At 34.8% G+C, this 18,080-nt stretch overlaps 2 protein-coding genes across 6 annotated transcripts in view; one reads left to right on the forward strand and one right to left on the reverse strand.

Moving 5' to 3' along the window:
* LOC105326054 (uncharacterized) overlaps positions 1 to 4,435 on the forward strand; it is a 16,923-nt gene extending 12,488 nt beyond the window's left edge. For 2 of the 5 annotated variants that reach the window (XM_034480867.2, XM_034480869.2), the window contains exons 6-16: positions 147 to 371; positions 592 to 764; positions 1,017 to 1,102; positions 1,283 to 1,318; positions 2,192 to 2,230; positions 2,765 to 2,881; positions 2,996 to 3,111; positions 3,414 to 3,672; positions 3,783 to 3,899; positions 4,001 to 4,082; positions 4,202 to 4,435. In XM_034480867.2, the coding sequence (XP_034336758.1) occupies positions 147 to 371; positions 592 to 764; positions 1,017 to 1,102; positions 1,283 to 1,318; positions 2,192 to 2,230; positions 2,765 to 2,881; positions 2,996 to 3,111; positions 3,414 to 3,672; positions 3,783 to 3,899; positions 4,001 to 4,082; positions 4,202 to 4,344 (1,393 nt within the window). In that variant the 3' untranslated portion in view covers positions 4,345 to 4,435. The remainder of the gene's footprint in view (positions 1 to 146; positions 372 to 591; positions 765 to 1,016; positions 1,103 to 1,282; positions 1,319 to 2,191; positions 2,231 to 2,764; positions 2,882 to 2,995; positions 3,112 to 3,413; positions 3,673 to 3,782; positions 3,900 to 4,000; positions 4,083 to 4,201) is intronic. The other 3 variants (XM_034480866.2, XM_034480865.2, XM_034480868.2) reach the window with 3 other exon arrangements.
* Positions 4,384 to 17,826, reverse strand: LOC105326053 (sodium-dependent neutral amino acid transporter B(0)AT3). Its single transcript, XM_011425880.4, has 11 exons — positions 17,223 to 17,826; positions 15,395 to 15,511; positions 12,915 to 13,219; positions 11,785 to 11,946; positions 11,040 to 11,150; positions 10,497 to 10,698; positions 7,061 to 7,167; positions 6,679 to 6,880; positions 6,052 to 6,211; positions 5,545 to 5,707; positions 4,384 to 5,064 (listed from the first exon to the last, which is right to left on the reverse strand). Exons 1-11 carry the CDS (start codon positions 17,440 to 17,442, stop codon positions 4,831 to 4,833), a joined length of 1,983 nt encoding a protein of 660 aa, XP_011424182.2. The 5' UTR covers positions 17,443 to 17,826; the 3' UTR covers positions 4,384 to 4,830.
* Positions 17,827 to 18,080: the final 254 nt, after the last annotated feature.

Raw genomic sequence — 18,080 nt, forward strand, 5'->3', positions numbered from 1 at the left:
TTATTCCTCAAGCCGAACAATAACACTGCAATGTAATATTTGTTCATTTGGTATAAGTATTAAATGTTCAAAGTATGCATACACTAAGTAAAGTCTGAACACCACTTTACGAAATTTGTAATATTTTAATGCATGTTTTGCTGCAGAACTGCGCTTAAAATAGTAAACTCAGAGAAACTGGAACGAGTGCTTCAAGAGAACCGCCATGATTTTGTCAGCGAGGAGGAACTTCGAGACCGAGGCTACAAAAACCATGTCTGGAACAACTACAAACACAACAGGATCAAAGAGTCCCTCAAAGAAAAGGGCAAGCTGAAATACATGTGTAAAATGAGGGAACACCCAGTGGCCGACAGACCGCCAACCGAGGAGTGAGGGCAAATTGCATAACCATTACTGACTTATCGCGTGTTTTACTTGCAATCATTTCAAAAAAAGATTTTGCAAACAAAAAAGTACTGTAATAGAATCATAAATGTATAAAAGTGTCATTTCGAACAATCAATTTCGCGTTTATCTTCATTTTTTAATCGTCGCGTAGCGTAGATTTGTGTACTCTCGGATATATGATGTAATATGTGTTCCTTGTAGAGAGCAGACGACAGAGAATATGTATCGATTCGTCCTGAAAGGGAGCAAGTTCACCCCACTTCAAGTTCGACCTTTGTCCTGCCATTCCCAAAGGTCAAGGCCACACACTGCCCCGGCACATTTTCACAAAAAGACGTCACCTGAGCTGGATGAACCTAGCGAAAGCGAATCAGGTGAGATTGACAACCGTAATCTTGGTGTATTTGATGTTTGGAAGTACTAGACTTAAGTGTTAAGCTTATTACTCTGCAAAAATAACTCGATGTTTTGATGTCTGATAATTGAATTTTGACCCATTAAAATACATTTTGGAAACTTTGAAAAGAACAAAATTAAGTTTTATTTCATTGAAGTTAATATAACGGAATAGTTTGGAACGAAAAGGTGGTACATGTAATAAAAATTTCAATTGTTTTCTTCTTTAGATTCTGAATCAGAAGACGAAGAGACTAAAAACAAACAGCTAATGACGTCAAAATTAGCCAAAACCTTAGATGAATTATGTACAAAAGTAAGTGAATTTCTCATTTACATGTATTTTCACCGTGTAACAGAAAGTTAAGTTTATTTACTTATAAAAGGACTTACTGTAAAAATTATTTTATCGTACATATTTCTTTTTACTTAACTTTTTTTAATGAATTTATCTTTTTCTCATAACATATTTATACATTGCCTTTATTGCTGGCAGGAGGAAAAAATAATATTTCTTAAACACATAAAGAAGGTAAACTATTCACTGGCAAAATCATTATCCAATCATATATATATAGACTACTGCTTTCAAAGAAATGAAATGTTGTATGTATTTGTATATGTGTTTAGATATACATGTAAGTAGTCAGTGTATACGTACATCAAAGTATAATACATATCTTTATGCATGAAAAACCACTTGAATAAAGTATTGTGTTGTCTTTAAAAATTATATATTATTGATGACTCGGTGCACTTTGAATTTAGTTTGTTATCATTTTCCCTAATAAACTGTTGTAAATGTGTATAAGTATGATATCAATAAATAATGAATGGTCCACAATTCTCTATGACTAATGTAACTTATGTTTTCACTATATACATTTGGTAATGAATTGTACTGTAATCTTAAATATTAATCATTGATTGACATCCGACTGTCACATCCGACTGAAACGAATAGATAACGACCTTGGTATTTTTTAAAGAAATGTCTTGAAAAAACATCCGTCACCCGCGAGAACGTTTGCATAGTACACGACTATATTAAAACTAACGTCGTGAAAACTGTCGCCAACTATTACTGTTCCTTATCCCCCTCCACCAGTCAAAAAAATGCCTGCACTCTGTCGCGAACATTGGTCACCATGTGCCATCTTTTGTTCCAGTCATCATGTTGTGAAACTGTAGTTTATGTGTTGCATAGAAAGTTTTGTGAACACATGTAAATTAGTAACAAGTATACTACTAGTATATTTAGCACATTTAAACAAGATATACCTAAGAATACATGTATCCATTGGAACATACATGTATCGTCTATTCTATGTCTTTTCTGAGCAATGTAATCCATGTTCACAATGTTTCATGCAATTCTCTGATGACATAATCGTATAATGTTTAGCGTACTCACGAAACAAGGAATGGTCGGAGAACTCGAGCTGTGCGTAAAGTTGTCTCCCTTGTTTGATCTATATTACTGAGTGCAGTGCGTTGTAGCGTGTGTTGCAGTTACTCTGTAAACAAGATCTGTGCTCTTATGTAATCAGAGAAATATCATAATATATATTTTTAAGTAACAGGAAAAAGATTAGAGGTTAACTGACAAACATTTATATAACAGGACTTTGTTGTTTTCTGATGTTTTAAAGATGAATTTTATATGACTGTCTTTTTTTTAGTATACAAGGTGCTGTATAGATCTATGTTTTTTTCATGTCACGTTTGCATGACTATCAATTTCATACAACTTTCTGTGAATGTACATGTATATATGCATGCATACTAACAAATATACTGTCTAGTTGGCATCTAACATGATTGTGCTCGCTGGAAGCTGAAATATTATGTGGCCTTCAGACTGCAAGACAATGTTGAATCAAATTTTGACCGTTTTATTTGTTATTTTTTTAAAAAGCAAAATCGATATACCCTTATACTTTTTCAAGTTAAAAAGAAGCATTCTATGATATTTTAGAACTTAGATGCGGATAGTATTATGAATATTATGGACGAAAACAGCGAAATAGGACGTCATCTGAAGAAAGCTTGGGAAACACAAGATGTCGAACAACCGGAACAAGAATCGTTTATGGTATATGTCGTAATCAAAATTTACATACCCTAGTTTTGTAGATTTTACATGTATATAAACGTTGTGTCTAAATAAATACAACACGATTATCTGACTTCAAAACTTCTGTCGCAGAAAAATGGGATTCTTGCCATCATGGGTTCAGACGACATTGTGCGGAAAGCCATGGCGATGGCGGATAAGGAAGTCTCTCACCAACGACGGCGTCGTTCTGCCAAAGATGATAAAGAGTAGGAACAATTGTACACATACCTTAAGATTACAAATCAAGACATTCGAAATTAATGATCTTTTCTTATGATGTTTCATTGGTTCATGAAAGAAAAGGAAGAAACATAAGATCAGTCTGCAATTAAAATATTACTCGAAAACATTTATTAACGGATTTTTTTTACACGAATTAAAACTGTTGTCAATCAAATCAAGAATCGTTAAATGAATATGTATCTAGAACAGAGCACAACAAGTATGTTGTTTAGCAAATTTTTGTGCTCTGTTTTCTGATTTGTAATTTCCAATTTTTCTTATTTAGATGGAACACCGTAGTTCACGCAGAAAACAGCCAGGCCAAATTCCTGGTAGCTGCCAACAAAATGAGAATAAACCTTCTACGCAAGAACCTAGCAGCCATTGACAAAGAACGGAAATTAAACGCTCAAAAGAGAATTCGCATCAATCGAAAGCCATACACGACAGAAAGCAAAGAAAACGTGGAGAGTTCAAAACAGGTGAAAGTTAAAGGTTCCGAGAAAAATAATCACTCCCAAGGTCAAGGAGATACTGAGAAAGAGGTACCAATCCAAAATGAATGAAATGAACATATGTAATATATACTTAGTATTATATTCACAATGTGCTTGTTGTAAATGCTTGGAATATATGCCTTGTCTTCCAAATTCAGGACGGCAATGCAACCTTGTTTGTTTCACGATCACAGAAAAGATGGCGACCGTCAACTGTCAACAGTGAAGTAACCGAGGGCTCGCCTACACGTAACCATGACAACACACCAACACGGGTAAGATTCTGAGTTTTGGTTGCAAGGATTAATGGAAAGAAACCTTTGATTTTCATGAGAATCTGCGTACAAGACGTATAAGTGATTGCTTTTTCGTCTAGGTAAAATTAAGCAGACCTAGAAGTGCCATTGTAACACACAAGGAAGCGACGTCATATAATGACAAGCAGCAGACGACAAAACGTAAGCTTCTAAGTCGATGAAATTAGTTATTTAATTTTCATTTTTGTAATGTTTCGCCAATATTGATAATAATAAGCAAAGGGTTTAAAGAGGTTAACTTTTCATGTTATTTTTTGTAGATTATAGAAGTTGTAGAAGCTTGCACAACAGCTCAAATAACGTGTCTGTTCCTGTCAAAGGACTTATTACTTCCCGCCCAAACAGCGCCTCATCTCGCCCAAACAGCGTCAGGGGCGTCGGACGCCAAGTGTTCAGTAACTAGTATCGATCTAAAGTGATTGCTATACTCATCAGAACTATACAAAGAGTTGTTACTTTATTGTTGTTGATGAATAAAAAGAAAATACATTTTATATTACTTCACTTGTGTTTTCGTACAATGCGCTATCGTAAATATATATATCAATGATAAGTTATAAACACACATGCACCGATATTGACACTTCGATGATTTATCAGTATTCACAAGAGAATAGTTACCTTTTTTTTAATTTCAATCTAGATTTTTAGTGGAATGGAGCTATTTCATATGATAAATGTAATAATAATTAATGTCATGGCAATGATTTAAAGTAACAATGCATGGATGAATAAACAATATAGTTAGACAAAACAAAACTATTAAGATTAACAAAACATCACATATTGCTCTTTTCTAATAAACAAGAATTATACACGTTGGTAGATGTTCTTCTTTACTTTGATACGTATTGCAATGCCTAACTAAAATATTACATATCGTATGTGTCTAATCCTTGAACCCAAATAAAAGTTTTTCGAACTGGTTACTGATATGTGGCTGAAACTGTCTTTCTTCCATTAACTCGTCCTCGGGGAAATAGGCGGGCACCTCCTCCTTCCAATCTATCAGTCTGTAATATTTGACCAGCGCCACCCCCGGGATCCACAGTACGGAGGACAGAATTAGAAGAACTGCTAACACCTGGCACCACCAGGGCCATGGGGCTAACTCCGTGTATCCCTGACAAGAAAATACTTTACCTCAATGCCTGCCAAATATTTTTGGGTATTAAGAAACTTGGACAAATTTTTGATTTGATAATTGAGTCATTCTAAATTGTTTGGAAAATGAGTATGAAACACTGACGTTCTATATTTTCATTTTGAAAATTGATTCTTGATAACAACATTTAAAGATATATATTGGTATGATTCATAGAAACTTTGGCGGGACGGGAAAAAATCTTGTACTCTGCTGTGCTGCAAAATTATCCAGTATATAATAAACAAAACAGGCACGTTCACTGAATATGTACACTTTGTATATTTCCGCTCAGAATGACAGAAAGTTTCACTTATATCAATTAAAAAAGAAATAAACACAACAAAATGTCACATGCACAATACTGTGGGTTTTTTTTAAAAATTGATTTATGGCCAGATGCATCTAGTTGCGAATCACTAAATGCACATTACCAAAAATAAATTGGAGATCACATACCTTTAATGAGTTCCAAACCTCATAACTGACTCCTTTAGAGAAAATTTCTATGAGGCTAGCAACAAAAATAACGACCATGGCTAGTGGACCGATAAAACGCCAACACAGAAGCCAGAAATAGCCAGGCCGGCTTCCTATCATCAGCTCTATATCATCGCATAATCTAAAAATATAACAATTACCATCCATGTTACATCCACATTAAGGTAAAAAAGATTGATTTTTGAAACCACTTACCCAAGTTTCATTAAGATATTTTCTTAGAAATAGCCTTTCATTCTCATTTTTCACCTATGAACATGATGAATGACAGGTTGTATCTTAACGTCCAATTTTGAAAAAAGAAATGAAAGACATATTTCTCAAAATAAATTAATATGCGTTAAAATAATCTAAACCTAAATAGAGTCTTCCGCTAATGTAAAAGATTACGTTGCGCGCCTTAACGAATACGTATCAAGTTCAAATAGCATTAAGTTACGCTTATGATTTAAAGATGGACAATACCTTTGTAAACCATAAATATATGACATCCCTAATAATTCTATGAATGCTATAATCAGCAGAGGTATATTGGCGGAGAAAGAGTCAAATAGGCTGAAAACGTAGGAACCGGTTCTGGTGGCAAAACACAGGGAGATTAGGAAAGAGACCAGACAGACGATACCTGTAATAAAAAAAAACACAGGGAGATCAGGAAGGGCGCTAGGAAGACGATGCCTGCAAAGATAATTAACTCACAGACAACAAGGAGGGTCACAACTAAATTGGACAAGATGTAAACAACATCCAACTTCCCATTTTTTTTTTACAAGTTCAGAAACGTCAAGAAGATAGATGTATATCGAATTTTGTTTTTTGCATTTTGGTTAGTTTTCGATAGTACTACGATTCATTGAAGCAAGGATGGTTTCTTACGAATACAACCAAAAGGTACATGTTAAAAAATTATGTTTTCTGTTTTATAAATAAGTATTCAATAAGACGACAATTTAAGAGACTTTCAGTAATTTATCCTTTGCAAGTCTTTCGACCCTTTAGGAAAGGCTGCCATTTTGGGATTTTTTTTTTCAAAATTGCTGTAAACGTAATTTACGTTTACAGTAACGTATGAATGTTGAATTGCGTACAAACCACATAGTATTTCCTTTCTGAGTTTTGGAAACAGCATCATGTCGTTAATAGACGTCAGAGCGCCCTCTAGTGTTCCAAACATGCTGTCCAACCCCAGGGTGAACAACATGAGGAAGAAGAGGACAGACCAGAGAGGGGCGATCGGAAACTGATTGATGGCCTCTGTGAATGCTATAAAGGCCAATCCGGTCCCCGAGCCCGACTGTATTAGAGAGAAAATAAAATACAGGCAAGCTAAATTGATTTGGTCAGATTGAAATTTCAAAGGAAATCTTATTATATACTAGTATAGTTTGTGTTGCTGTTTCCTTACACCTTTTTTTTTTTACAAACATTAAGATCGTAGCAGGATGGTTATATCTACTGTCATGGAAAAATCTACCTCTGATATGATGGTTTTGAAATCACAAACTGTATCTGTTGAATTTCCTAATGTTTGATTCTCCTTTTGTGTGAGACAATTTTCGTACGCCATGGTTGCTTTGAAACCTTGTAGAAAAAAAACAAGCTTTATAAGTATGAAAGCTGGTGGGTCTTCTTATATACCGGAACATTGAAATGGTGATATAACAATTACACACTTATCTTTCCTATTTTTTTTTTTAAAAGTGTGTTTTGAATGTTATTCAAATCTCGTCAATCTTGTATGTTGTGCTACATGTAATTGAGGCCCCGCTCTGCGTGCGCCCTACAGTGATTAGTTTGTCCATGCTTTCGTCTTTCCGTCCTTCAGAGTGCATTTGGGTAAAGGGTATGCCGTGACCTTGAACCATGTTTCTAGATCTAAGGTTAAGGATGGCAGAGTTATGTACAAAATCCTTGTCCGGGGCATATCTTCTCTCCTCTTGATCCAATTTTGCTCATATTTCACTCACAGAGTGTCTACGGTCAAAGGGTGTGCAATGACCTTGAATGTTATTTGTAGGTCAAGGGTCAAAGTTATATCGGATCGCGCAAAAATCCTTTTTCTGGGCATATATACTTTCCACTTCGCCCTATATGCCTCATACTTCACATAAACAGAGCTTTTGAGTAAAGGGTGTGTAGTGACCTTGAACCAATTTTCAAGGTCAAATGGGAAGGTAACAGCAGAACGCTTTTAAACAATGGTTTCGCTATGTATGTGTATAATAAAATACATTAATTGCAGTAGTTTTCCTGGTTAATTTAGCCTTTCAATGAAAAAAATTACGTGCAAAGTTTGTTTTTCTAAACAAACGACACAAAAGGGGTACCACACAATTTCGCCTCATCTTAAAATTTGTCATTGGCGTCGAGACGGCTATGATTGTGTTACGATTTTGACATCGCTATAAATAAAGGTCATAAATTTTTGGCAAATTAAAAATATTGTTCACTAATATTTCTGATTGTTTACAATCGAAGCATGATATGTGGATCGTATAAACTAGATCATTTGGAGGAGAAACTAAACGGTTCCCTTTTCTAAACATTCCCATGATACAGTTTGGTTTGTTTGTTTTTGGGTTTTTTGTTTGCCCATAAAAAAATTATTTTGTTTACTTTGAATATTTCTGACTTTGAAAGGGGGCCGATTATGCTGGTGTAAATAGACAAAAGTCTAAAACTCTCTAGGATAATTGGTTTGTATGGAAAACTAATTGATACTGTAATAGTGAAAAAATCGAAACCATGCAGCTTTAATCTTGCTCAGCAAAAATGCCTGTATGTAAGGGGAAATGAGATTAAATTAGAAGTTTTAGCCAACTGGAAAGTTACAGGTCAAGGTCAAAGCGAAATTGTTTGAAATTCTTTATCATCCTATTGTCCATTATTTAGCGGGGCCCTTAAAGATGGTCACCATCTCAATGTTGTCTAGTTTTTAATGTGACCATAATGTTCACATTCAAAATTACATGACTGTGAACAATATGTTCACATTAAAAAATACATTTAGCACAGCATACAGGATAGACAAGCGGATATACGATATTTTAAATAACATCCATCTAGAAATTGGAGACGAATAAAAGAAAAACTTTCTGGGGAACAAATCTGCAATAAGCACCCCTTATTAAAGTAGCTGATCGATCTAATGCGAGGGAAGTGCCCTTTGGGACTCACTTTAGGCTCGTTCAAACAAAATGAATCAACGTTAGGGGATCTTCCGAGAATACAGGTCAATACAATCTTTTCTACATTTCTCCAAATCAATTGTCTTCAGGTCTTGATTGAAAATGCAATCATAGCAAGAAAAATCGGCTACGGTTAAGATTGCTTAGATAATCCATGAAAATATTCATTGTCTTTTAGGAAGTGATGAATATTATAGGAAAAGGGGTAAACAAATATGACTTTCTATTTATCTTTTAAATAGTTTAAATTAAACTGAGATTTCCACCCATTTTAAACAAATTGACATTCTAAAAATTCATATATTTATAATTATATTATATAAACCAAACTATTTAAAAAAAAAAAATAAACAGGTGTTTTATTAAAAAAAAAAACCCCAATACTATTAATTGCTGCATGTATGACATATTGCTTAATTTCACATATGGCCTATTCCTATGGTAACCAAAATACTTGATATTTATAAATATTTACATTCTACTGTGTTTTTCCATTAAATTCAGTGATGGTTAAATGCCTCTAAATGCAACACCTATTCACTGCGTATGAATTTACGAGTAATTTACATAAGTAGTTCTCAAACAGTGATTTCTTTGTTATCGGTTAAAAAATGTATTTTATGAATGTTGTCAAAACACCATGTTTTATAATTATTCGACAAAAAAGTTGACTTTATTGTAAAAAGCAACATTTCAAGAGTTATTTATCATGGATTATATTTCCATGCTCGTTGATCTCCTCTCAACAGTCTATGTGAAAACCAGTTTAAACCGGTTTTACAAAACAGCTGTTCTTGCTGTTACTTATTCACTCCCTCCGTGATCTGCACTTAATATCGATTTATTTAAGTAAACAATTGATTTCTTCAGTAAGGGAATGTAAATATAAGTATTAAATGATTTATTTTTGACGTCGTCGTGTCAATAACTGCCGTCAGGTGAACAGACAAATTATCATAACGCGCTAACGCGCGTTATTCAATTTGTCTGCTCACCTGACGGCAGTTATTGACACGACGACGTCAAAAATAAATCATTTAATGCTATAATAATCTGGAATTCGATTTCTTCTCCAAAAGACGAAGAAGAGCCAAACACCCTTAATTTGTCACTAATTGTGATTGATGTGTATCTAAAGTTTCTTTGCCTGCACAAGATTTAATTTACCTACACATCGTGTTGTTTCATATTAACGTCAACATACATCTCACTATCAATTTGTTCTATTATGGATCAATAGAAAAAAAAATATCAAGACAAGAAAATAACTTTTATACGCAGAAGATTTTACGAGTAAAGTATTTAGGTTTCGGATAGTTTCATGTATAATTACACAAAGACAACGCAATATTGTTGATTTAATACAGTTTTATATAACATTCTTCATTATAACTAAGTTTTCTTTTGGCTACAATCCTACACAATATCTGGTAATTGATATAAAGGCATTGCCTACAAAGACACTGTGTTACGTAATCATTATATGCGGGTTTCTAATTTCTGGAAAAAGGCATTTGATCTTTTAATTAGTTAACAGAAGACAAATTCATATCCAAATATCCATATCCAAATTAAGTAATGTCAATATGTTAACATTATTATGTGGAATGCTACAAAAATTCATGTTTTAAGTAAAATACATATACTGTATTATCAAAAAATAATTTGTTTTTAAAAGAAACAAAATGAATTGAAACTTTCACAGTAATGAATGAACCTTACCCAATATGGAGAAAACCACACAGGCGGTGAAGATGGAAGTAAAGAAATCTGAGACGGTAACGATCAGGGCCTCTTTGGCAAAGTTGTTTCTGATAGGGTTGTACGACGATAGTGCAATCAGGCAGCCAAAGGCCAGGCCAAAGGAGTAAAAGATCTGTGTGGCGGCGTCCAGCCATACCTCGGGCTCAAACAGCTTGCTCCACTGAGGGTAAAAATAAGACGAATTCCACATTGGAAATAATGGTCAAGGTCGAACTCAATACTCAAGATATTGTCAATGTTTGACTCAATATTCAAGATATAGTTTTTCGAATCCGGCGATATACTACGCAAATAATGATGTTAATCTAATTCAGTATTCAATAAATCTAATTCTGATCACATGTCTTTACCGGGTATATCGTTATAAAAAAGACGTTTAAAAGACAATTTTTGATATCAAATTAATACACTAGGAGCAATTAATTAAATCAATTTCGTGTAGACGGCAAATATCGATAATTTTACTTTTTGACGCATTTGTTGGTGGGTTTTATTATTTACCTCCGGAACAAACAAATGTTCTAATCCTCGTTCAAATCCGGGCAGCGTTATCCCTCGAAAGAAAAATATGATAAGGACTAGATAAGGGAACGTAGCTGTCACATACACAACCTACAAAAGGACATACAGTAGAGGTATATCACTGAATTTTTAAAAAGGAAACCAAAAATATATGACTATACATACTTTCAAAACTTTAAAAGTTTGCATCCATATTGTTTTGTGTCGCGCATTTCATCTAATACAGCAATTATAATTACTTTATTGTAACTTGTTTGAAGAAAACAATTGGTAATACCATCATTTAGTTTTGTTCAGATCAAACTAAAATTCATATAAAAGAAATGATAGAGTGTTGCCACTGAAAACAGGCAAAATTCCGATAGAAAAATCAATGATCAGTTGGCGATTCTGTGATTAAAAGTAAAAAAAAAAACTTGGAAACTCTCGAGAAGCAGAGAACCAATAAAGATTCATTCATTCATTAAAACGCACTTACTACTGAAACCATTGCCGATAAATGATTAAAAAAACTCCTAAATGCCATAAAAATGCAATCTGAAAAATGTAAATCTAAGAAAACATTTGAATAAATCGTAGAAATTTGGCGTCAATGACACCCATGAAAAAAATCAAGATAGGTCGATGTCACATTTAATTCTCGATAGCGGCCTCTCGACTGTAATAACTTGCTGCTGTTTCCCGTAATTTGTCTACGGGATTCAACATAACAAAAGCTCCTTACTTTTCCAGATGACTTGATTCCTTTGACCATACATAGATACACGATGATCCAAGCGACCAGGAGTGAGACCGCCAGCTTCCAGTTGAGGCCGCTTGAGGACTCGATGGATGGAGCTATGTTTAAAGTCTCTCGGTACCAGAAGTACGTGGTAGGTCCACTTCTCTTATAGGAAGGACAAGAAAAAATCTTTATAATACACATGTCCATCGCGAATCAAGGATTTGCTTAAAAGGGGGCCGACAAGGTCGAGGAACTGGGGGCCGCCTTGAGGCCCCAGTGGGCCAAGGGCAAAGCCCTGATGGGGACTAAATGGTGAAACCTCCGGAAGCTTCCAGGTTTTGAAAACACACATTTTTGAGCTAATCAAGCTATACTCGACAGTATTATAATATCAATGAATAAAAAAAGACTGATTTATTGTAGTTCTACTAATTTTTGTTTGAAAATTTGATCAGAAATTGGGGAAGGGGCTCTTGGCCCAATTCAAAACCCGCCACTGCATGTACAACCAAATAAAGATGATTTTCAAATTTTTAAAGCAATCAGCATAACCTTACCCGACATATCATTACGTCATCAATTAATATTTAATAGTATGTTGGAATATACAGTGTGTCAACTGTCAAGACAAGGTTGGATTTTAAGATATAAATAAATACTAAGTAATGTAGATGGACTTCATAATTTCTGTCGATAGATAGTTACATATATCTTTTGAACATATTTTATTATCAATCATGTGTTCTAGGTTGTTTGGCCAGTCCTGTTGATACAACAAAGTAGTAATGTTAAGTAACAAACAAGAAGAGCATTGGATAAGTTGGCAAACTTTCTTTTCCTGCATGATTTTCTTCAAATACTATAAGTTTTGTCGACTTTTTTTATCATTAATAACATTCGTCACTTTTTACCATAGAAGGTATAATTATGGAGGTTTTTTTTTTTTTGAAAAGGCAAGAAAACAATGATGAAACAAAATTCACATATACTTTAGTCAGTTTTCCTAGTATATTAGATTTTAAAATGTAAAATAATCTGTTTTATCTGATTTATGAGATTTAAGTTAGTTAATCAGGGATTAAAGCAAGGAGTGTAATGTTTAATTGATGCAACAGTGAGAAAAACGTTACCTCGCACTCTGGTTCTTTAACTGTAGAATTGAAGCCCTCCACAAGAGGACACTCGGACCACGGCAGGGGGGACTGAAAACTCTGGACCAAATAAATGATGCACCACGCCATGATTGTATTATAGTAAAGCGCCACATTGAAAGAGACTGCAGCGGAAGCCAGCCCCACTCCCTGGAGATAAGGGGAGACCTGGTTCCACGAGCCGACCGATCCTTTCCGCAAACGCTGCCCGATCGCAAGCTCCAGGTAAAACAGTGGGATACCCTCTATGGCTAGCATCACTGCATAGGGAATCAGGAAAGCTCCTGTGATTAGAAGAAAAAAATGTGGAACTGTTGTTTGCAATCCTTACTTGGAGAAATTCAAAATTCGTTTACTTATAGAAATGTTCGATAGCATCAATTTCATTTGAAAAACACTATCATAATGTCCATCAGCCTCCTTTCTCACAACATCGGGGTAAAAAAAAATTAAAAATCTGTTGGCGTACTGAAAACTTATTTTTTCAAAACCTAAAAATGATGATTTTGCAGCAAAATAAATACTAATATAAAAAGTAGTACATGTATATTGTACATGTGTATAACCTTAAGATAGGAATAAAAAATTATTAATTTATTTATGATGGTTTTAACTCACTTGATCGAAAAGAGTATACATCAAAGTAATGTTGATGTTTCACCTAAGAGTTTAATTTGGTGTTTTCTTTCAGGTCCGCACTGGCCTATATATCTAGTTTTGTTTTGAACAGAAGTTTGCGTGTTGATATGAAATTAAAAACCGCTCAGTCAAATACTGCCCTGGAGAACGTACTATACAAAATTCATAAAAGTGTCAGGATAAACTAATTTTCTTGCATTATTTAGAACATGGCGCTAATGGGCTGTTCTAGTGCTGAAGAGCGTGCGTCGCCCCGCCGTGCAGTTCGCTCCTTTTGGTGACAGCATGATATATTCCCTCTAAATTGTCGTGATATATCTGTCAGTAATCATGCTTTAGTAAAACAAAAAGCAGTTTTAATAGCCAAATAAAGTGTTAAGACTGAGTTTGTGTTTCAAATTCATCCACGAACAACAATTACCATGACGTCACGTAATGCAATTTTCTATGCAAAATGCTGAAACAGCATATCGGATTAAGTTTTAAAAATTTCAGTTTATTCAAACTTGCAAATGTTTGATGAACATGGATTAGAGAACAACCAATGAATAATGTTTTCAAATTTAATGACGTTTGGATTCTTTTATGTTGGGCTAATGTTTATATTTTTGATGCTTGTAGTAAATGAGTGTAACATCTTAGCGATAGCAAATTCAAACATTATAGTTGTCCTTTTTGTGTTTGTAGTACAGTAACTGCAGTTTAGTGTAGCATCTTAGTAAATGCTCATTGACTGAGTCCTTCCACAACCTATACCGTTTACGTGAACTAGTCTGAACATACAAGTTCAGGGTTGTCTCCAAGACCCGAGGGACGGGGAATTCCCCCGCCTATAATGCCTTAATTACCCGGCTATTATTGCATTTTAAACACAATGTAGCTATAAGCAACCCCCCTCCCCCGACTCCCTTTCTACATTTTTATTTCTTCCTTCTACTTTAATTTTTAGAGACAACCCTGTAACAAGTATATGTATAAGTTTATTTTTAGAGAGAGAGAGAGAGAAAGAATAAGGTTTTTCAAGACACTGCGGGATAAAGAATCCATAAAAAAGACTGAAGAGAGTAGCTACATTAATACTGCTGTAAAATCTGGCAAGTTTAACCGCAATGTATGATATTTACGGCAACTATGTCTGTCATACATAAAAGGTTTCAAAAATTCAAAAATGGTGAAATGGGCATAAAAAATCATTACCGCTCTGTTCAATCAAGAATGCTCTGTTGCAATAAAAGCTACAGTTTAGAGACTTGTTACTAATGACGGTTGAGAGACTGTTAAAACAAATAGCCGAGTTGTCAAACATTTCTTTGGAGACAGTTCACAGTGTTTTAAAAGGAACTTTCACACTGAAAAACCTTCACGCGCTATGGATACCAACAACAGCGTGTAAGAATATCATACTAATTATTTTTTTTAAAAATTCAAAAACTGCAATGATGGACGGTTGTCGAAAATTCTAACACGTGACAAAACTTGGGCACATTACTTAATTTGAACCACAAATAGAAATTGACGAGATGCAGTTTTCGAAAAGAGCAAAACACCCAGGGATAACAAAGAGATTTCAGAGCATAAAGAAAGTGTTGTCATTTTCTTTAATAGAAGTGGACCCTGTGATAATGTAGGCCTCTAGTACTGTCTTCCTTTTTTTGGAGGAAATGTCAGAATAAAAAAAATCCGAGATTGCTATATTCGCAGCTAGTGATCTTGTTAAAAAGGGGGAGAGGGGAGGGCCAAAATTGTCCTACAGCTAAGGTAATAATAAGTTGGGTTTTTTTTAAATAAGTGATGCAATTTTATGTGACGTAACTGCTCACCTCCTCCATTTTTCTGGGTGAGATATGGAAATCTCCACACATTACCCAGCCCCACAGCGTATCCAATCAGGGACAGGAGAAACTCAGCCCTGCTATCCCAGGATTCCCGTTCTTCACCTACGTGTAGAAACACATGTAATGCTTATTCTATAATTTACATTTGACGCGTTTCTCAACAGATATATGAACACTTATACATGTATGTACAATGTACATTTAGTTAAGCATTCAATTTAGTGAATTAAGTCGTCCCTTTTCCGCCAATAACGTGAAATAGAAAACACGGTCAAATGTCCTAGTTTTGCATCATTATGTAGTTTCGATGTTTTGTTAGTATTTTTCAATGATATTTCGTACAGTTGCAATTTCTACAAGTCAAAAAATCCTGTACGTGTTAGAAAAAGGAATAAGCAAAGATGAAATCGAATTGGTTTACTGTAATATTTTGGTATGCATCATTTACTGTATTTTTAATAATATTCGTGGATATCAGTTTTCGTGGATTTATCACCGTTTCAAGGATACTTAAATTCGTGGCCAGTGATTCTATCATTGCAGTGTGTGTGTGCAAATGTCCAATAACTATCTAATTTCGTGAATAAACTCAAAAAACTGATATCTACGAAATTTGGTGACCAACGTTAATTGATGAAATCCCATGCAGTTTTTACTGTATGATGTTATTTTCGCCCCGTGTAATTTTCGCCCCTCAACACATGCAAACAGTTTCGCCCCGTCTTCAATTGGCCCAGACACACGTTTGTGGAGAGATGATAAATTTGCGACATTGAAATCCGCCCGATGACAACGAGGGCGAAGAGGCAAAAATAAAACGGGGCGAATATTTCCCTGTATACAATATTTCGTAAATTATCGCTCTGCAGAGAAGCCAAAGGTCTAATGATGTGTATTTAACTCATAAAACCATGGTATCTTATTCAGATTGAAATATGTACGAAGGAAGTACATAAATGGACATTGTTTGTAAGGCAAAGAGTCTTATATAAAAACATCAAAGGACACCGGTCTGGTGTATAACATGTTCAATTAATTTGTTTCTGGGTAAACATGCACTACACGGACATCCAGAGATTTCGTTCCTTCTATATCATTAATTATGATGGGATTAAGTGATTTGATTCTACTACAGCCTTGGGGGTTAGGAAACCATATAGAAGTTCAATGAATACGCTTCAGTTCCCGACTCTCGGTGGTTTTATTTAGAACGTAAGCAAATCAATGTCTCCTTCCGGAGTACGCAAACATGGGAAACGTCAGTACTCCTCGCTATCGGTTTGTCACGCGACGTTTTTGTTGTTGTAGAGATTTGTTCTGTATTAAACGGAAAACCAAAATTAATGGAAGAAAAACATTTTACAAACTACTAGTTTATTCATGCATCTTGAGAATTCTATATTGTGTGCACCTAAAAGAAATTTATTCAGGTCAGCATACTCGTATATAATACTTTACTAAATAATGTCCTTTTATTAGAATTTAATCAAAAGTTAAAAAAAAAATCCATGACTGATTAGTCATGTAATACTATTTAACTTTAGATCGAATATGAGTAAGTAACAACAATAGTGCCTTCGGTTAATTTAGCTTGGTATACATACATGTATGTATATATGAATATAATATAAGAGTTTGTGTCCAACGCTGTAGATATCTAAAGCAGCGAACCATCATGCGTCACTTTGCAATAATGATAATTCTTTGAAAAAAACCCACTGTATTTCTAAGTCAACAAGAAAATACCCCCTTCCCTTTTCCATTTCCCGTAGCGGAGAGGTACGTAAATAGTAAATAGTTAAATACCTCTTACCTGTATGTCGGCTGATTTTCTTTTCTAGGTCAATCTTCAGTAAATTTGCCGTGGACGCTTCCGGTCCTATACTCAGAGTACTTCCGTAAGTTTGTCCGGAAACAGGAATTTGCAGATTCTGTTTTTCGTCATCTCCCGACGGGGAATTTTTGACGGAATTTTCGCCCGATTCCACTAAACTGTCCATTTCTATTTTATCTTTCTTCTTGGGTCTCTCCATAACTGTTGACGCTGGTTGCTTACGCAGGGGACACTTTTTATATATGAAAAAAAAAGTCAGAATTGAAAGTGTTCGGTGTTTTGAGAATCACAGTCGATCGATGACTGGGTCTTTGGCCGCTAGATGGCGTTGCTTGATGTTGCGATAGGATATGCTCCCCCGTAGCTCTTCAAATTTCAACATGTCCAGAACTTGTTGACCCACATTTCCATATTCCGAAGGGGAAGCACAGTTTTTTATTCTGAAAGCAAATCCCTTTTGTATAATACTTTTCACATGGAAGGGGTCGTATTGCAATTTATTATTGATTAATTAATGGCTTCAGAGAATTTTTTTTTAATTCAGTCACATTACTGCAGTTCTATATTCTGTCGCGTTTGACTTGAACGTAATTCAAAGTTGGTTTTTTTTCTCATTTTTCCCCCCGATTTAGTACAAACTTAAAATCGGAATGTGAGTTTTTACTTTATTGGCTATATCTGAACCCATGTGATGTATTGATTGAAGAAATCAGCTTAGAAATCTACCACATTACCACTGGAGGTTTATGCCACAAGCATGATCGTCTTGTAAGAGGCGTTAGCAAGAAACATGATGATTTCTGATTACAAATCAATGCATTCGTCGCTGCATAATGA

This window comes from Magallana gigas, chromosome 3 (assembly GCF_963853765.1).
Source record: "Magallana gigas chromosome 3, xbMagGiga1.1, whole genome shotgun sequence".
Taxonomy (NCBI): domain Eukaryota; kingdom Metazoa; phylum Mollusca; class Bivalvia; order Ostreida; family Ostreidae; genus Magallana; species Magallana gigas.